The sequence below is a fragment of the Elaeis guineensis genome, chromosome 10 (genome assembly GCF_000442705.2).
Source record: "Elaeis guineensis isolate ETL-2024a chromosome 10, EG11, whole genome shotgun sequence".
Taxonomy (NCBI): Eukaryota; Viridiplantae; Streptophyta; class Magnoliopsida; order Arecales; family Arecaceae; genus Elaeis; species Elaeis guineensis.
In genome coordinates, this window is record NC_026002.2 from 73515226 (window position 1) to 73519498 (window position 4273).

The 4273-nt window shown below is 47.9% G+C and overlaps 1 protein-coding gene across 2 annotated transcripts; it reads right to left on the reverse strand.

Annotated features, from left to right (window-relative positions):
* Nucleotides 1-223: 223 nt before the first annotated feature.
* Nucleotides 224-1578, reverse strand: LOC105033834 (CASP-like protein 4C1). Of its 2 annotated transcripts, XM_010908774.4 has the most exons (3): nt 1141-1570; nt 918-1053; nt 224-835 (listed from the first exon to the last, which is right to left on the reverse strand). In XM_010908774.4, the coding sequence occupies exons 1-3, from the start codon at nt 1380-1382 to the stop codon at nt 614-616; spliced, it is 600 nt and encodes a 199-aa protein (XP_010907076.4). In that variant the 5' UTR covers nt 1383-1570; the 3' UTR covers nt 224-613. The 2 variants fall into 2 exon arrangements, with proteins under 2 accessions (XP_010907076.4, XP_073101207.1); XM_073245106.1 differs by having other exon boundaries at nt 918-1578.
* Between the last annotated feature and the right edge of the window lie 2695 nt (nt 1579-4273).

The following is a 4273-nucleotide window of genomic DNA, read 5'->3' on the forward strand; positions in this document are numbered from 1 at the left end:
AAAGCACGCTACGCGCCGCAGCGATTTCCCCCGGCAGATGCTTGCCTGACGTGTCGATTGCGTCGCGATAACCTGGCGCTCGATGAATAATTTCTTTCTCGACCCCAGAGGCCTTCCAAAGCCCTCCCACGTGGACAAAACGTGTCGAGCGCGAGGGCCGGGAAAGTTTGAGTTTCACCGGTACCAGAGAAAATATGGACCATACCTCACAAAAGATTTCAAATTTGGTTTTTTGCGAAAGAGAATATATCAAATTCAACTCCCGGATCACATTTAGTACAGACTGGGTGACGCGCGATTAAAAAATACATACATACAAAATTAGTGGAGCTTTTCGTCCTTCGGATGGAAGGGGAATCACAAGATTTACAACCGCACGATGGACCCCGGACTCGGAAAAAACACTCTTCCATAAAAAATTATTAAAAAAAAAAAAAGAAAAAAAAAAGAAGCTATAGATCAGATCGCCGACCGTCAGGCGGCGATTGATTTAGCCAAAGGTCAGCTGTTCGTGTACTGCATCAATCTACTACTGCCACGTGGGTCAGGTAACTGTAGGGGTGATTCGACGGGCGAGCGAGGGAGAAAGCGACCGCCTCAGGGATGGACTAGCCTAGAGGTGGAAGCGAAAGCCGGTGATGACGTGGCAGGCGAGACGGAAGCCGGAGACGAGCGCGGAAAGGGTTAGGAAGACGAATCCGACGAAGCCGAGAGCGACGGAGATGTCGGCCTGCACGCAGAAGGCGCTCTCCAGCGTGCACGCGTGCGCCCCCTTCAGCTCCCGGGCCTCCACCGTCCCCGCCGCCTCCGCCGCCAGCACCAGGTACGCGAAAACCTAATTAGCCACAATAAAGCTCCCGTCTTTACAAAAAAATCGAATCTTTACTGAATTAATTAGAGAGTAACAAGCAATTTACCTGGTCGTGGGCGAAGTCGAACCAGAGCTGGAGGGGCTCGGGGAAGAGGGTGGCGCCCTTTAGGATCTCCCAGATGGAAAGCCCCATCGCGAACAAGGAATAGGCGGCCACGATGGCGTTCACCGCGAACACGAGCCTGCGAGATAACAGTCCGGGAGCTAAGCGGTGGCAGTATTGGTAAATAGGGAGGAAGGGGAGGGACTGAGATGGGATATAAGAGTACCTGAAGGGGCGGAACTGGAGCCAGGAAGGGGAACCGGGGGAGCGGGAGGAGTTGGTGCCCATGAAGATGGCGGCGACGAGGGAGAAGCAGAAGGCGGCGAGGCGGAGGAGGAGGATAAGCGCGTTGAGGCGGCGGATCTTCTGCTCGGAGACGGTGGAGTGGAAGTGATGGGGGTGGCGGCCGACGGCGGGGGAGGGGAGGCGGGGAGGGGGGGCGTCGCCGTTACGGAGAGGGGATGGCATCTTTTGGGGGGAAGAGTCATGAGAGAGAAAAGAAGACAGAGAGAAGGGAAAGGCGAGGTGACACAAAAGCGAGGCTTCTTTTTTAATTATCCTGGGGTCGCCGTTGGAATCACGAGACGAGTGATGGGAGGAGGACCGGTTTCTTTCTTTCTTTCCCTGATACGAGGAGAAAGGAGATCAAGCCGGATGGAGGTGGCCATGTGGGAATAAACAGGAAAAGAAACACTAAAGAACGGGACACGTGGACGAAGTGGGACCCATACCTTTGCTTCTGTGGTTGTTGGGGGTTTTGGGGTTGGGGGCGGGGGGGTGTGGCGGGTGTCGGGGAGGACATCGTTGTGGGGGAGATGAGAAGTGAGCTGACGCAGAAATTTTTTTTTGGGGGCTGAGGAAAGGAGCTAAAAGCTTAAATTAAAAGGAAGTGTTTGCGGTACCAGCACCAAGACAACCCAAAAATTCTGTCGGGCCTATTAGTGTCTGAGTTTGGGTCTGTCGGGTCGAGTTTTAAATAAAATATTAGGTCCAAGTCCAGCTTAGAACTTTGATTCAACGCGTCGACGCTTTCATTTACATTATATCACTTTAAATGAAGTCAGATTAAAACTACAGATTCAAAGTTTTATTCCAGATCAGTTGGTTCAGTTAGTAAAATTTTATTACAGATGCAAAACATTTCGATTTAATCCGCGCCAATATAGTAATTTTTAAGTTCCAGGCTTCCTGATTCTTTTTAAAAGAAGGGTATTTAGAAATTGGACTATTTCTTCTCTCCATTGTATAATTTATCAAACACGTACGCTTTCGAATTGGGGTTGGAAGAAGTCAGATGTCGTCGGGTCGTCGAGATGAGAGTAGAGTAAACTTCATGGGTGGGTTGAGTTAGATTGGGTCTTCGCTGTTCCAAGGGTCTTTGGGATGATAATGCTAAAAGGAGCGTCCTCCGGCACTCTTTTCAGCTCCGGGGCCCAGAATGAGCGATTAGGATCGTCTGTGATGTGGAAGTATGGGGTTTGAAGTCAGCCCAGTGGGACCGCAGGAAATAATTGGGGCATTGGGGACAAAGCGGTGCGGTTAGAGTACCCTTTAGATAGGTTATCATGAACACTGAATTGGGTCCCTTGATGCAGCCAAGCATCAAACCAAGATCCTGGTCAAGCTGTATCAAATTTGATCCTGGTCAACCAAGGCTCCTTTGGGTTGTTTAACATTGCAACCGATCGGTACCAAAAAAAAACAAGAAGAAGAAGAAGAGAAAAGAAAAAGAAATAACCTTGCAACCGATCGGTGTCACGCGACACTTCTGCAACGTTCTCCACTTAGAACGCCAACCCCTTCGTAGTCGGAGATCGGATTGGTGTACAGGAGATACTCCATGGATTGGACTTGACATCAATCAACTGGCCTCCTTCGTGTCTCTCTTTCTTCCTCCCAAAATAGTTTTAGAGCATCTTTGGCTGAAGAGAGTTATATTTTAAAATTTAACTTTTATTGCAGTTATTTGATTGAGAGAGTTTCGTACTTATTTCAATTTTGAAGGATAATAAAAATATCTAATCCTTTATGTTGAAATAAATTCTCATCGTCAAGCCGACTATCTCTCCTCCTCGCTTCCTTACCGACTTAGTGTGCATCGATTATTTCTTTTTCTCATCTCCGAACTGACCAGACATATCATATTATGAATCGAGCCGATTTATATCGATGGGATCTGACTAAGTCGGCTTTTTTACCGACTTAGTTCAACACATAATTGACGACTGGCCGATAACGGCTCGACATATAGTTGGTATTTGACCGACAACTTCTTCGGCATCATGCCGACTATTTAAATCTCACAAATCCAAGATCAAACGATGATTATCCGGCACGAATATTAACTACTTGTGAACGTGGAGTGCATTAGTCACCTACAAGTAGCCCATTACTTGATTTTAATGGCAGTTAATGAGGTAACCGTCCGGTAAGTGCCATAACTCCCATGTCTCGAGTATTCAAGGAGCAGAGTTACACAGAACGACTTTTTTCGCGTTATATAAAGCGGAAAGTTATGAAGGACCAAGTAAGTGATACTAATTATAAGTTTTGGGGCTCTTACTTTTGTCTCTCGGCTGTTCCCTTTTTTTGGCTAATTTAAGCATCGAGGATCCCTCGTCTGACAACTTCCAGCAAGAGGACTTCATTTTGTAGGTTTCCTATTGTTCAGTACTCAGGCACAATAATTTGGCTCACCACCAACCATCTCATCGAAGATTGGCTACAACAGTTTGGCGTGCCAAGAAGGGAGAAGAGAAATATTCCTCCACAAGAACCACAATGACCAAGATAAGAGCGCTAGAATGCTTCCACCAGTTCCGATTGACGATCATCATGCCGTGATGCGCTTCTGGTGACCCTCACGGAGCCCAGCATCTCACGATCGATGGTTACCACGGACCAACAACAATTGCTATCTTGGTGCAGCAAGTGAAGACACTAATGGAGGCTGTACATAGTCTCCAACAAACTGCGGAGCAGCAGCAGCAACGGCAACCAGAAGAACCAAAGCCATGGGATGTGCCATCCAGGCACAGCTGCCGGCTCCATTTTTCATCCCGTCATTCGACTCGACACTCCTATCGGGTGAGTCATCGATCCATCTAACACTCACCTTGCCCTGATTCCCGACACACCCCACATGCTGATTTTGAAGATCGTCGGTCTCCTTCCCCTCGATGAGTCTCGAAAATGAGGAAGAGACCATGGTCTCCATCAAGTTCTTTTGGGGAAGGCTCTACCCCAGGATATTCTCAACGTCTCGATAAATCTCAGAGACGATTGGATGAATACGACCGTAAACTGAGGGAGTTTGATCGCTGGTTAGATCAGCTCCAAATAAATAATCGAAATCCTAC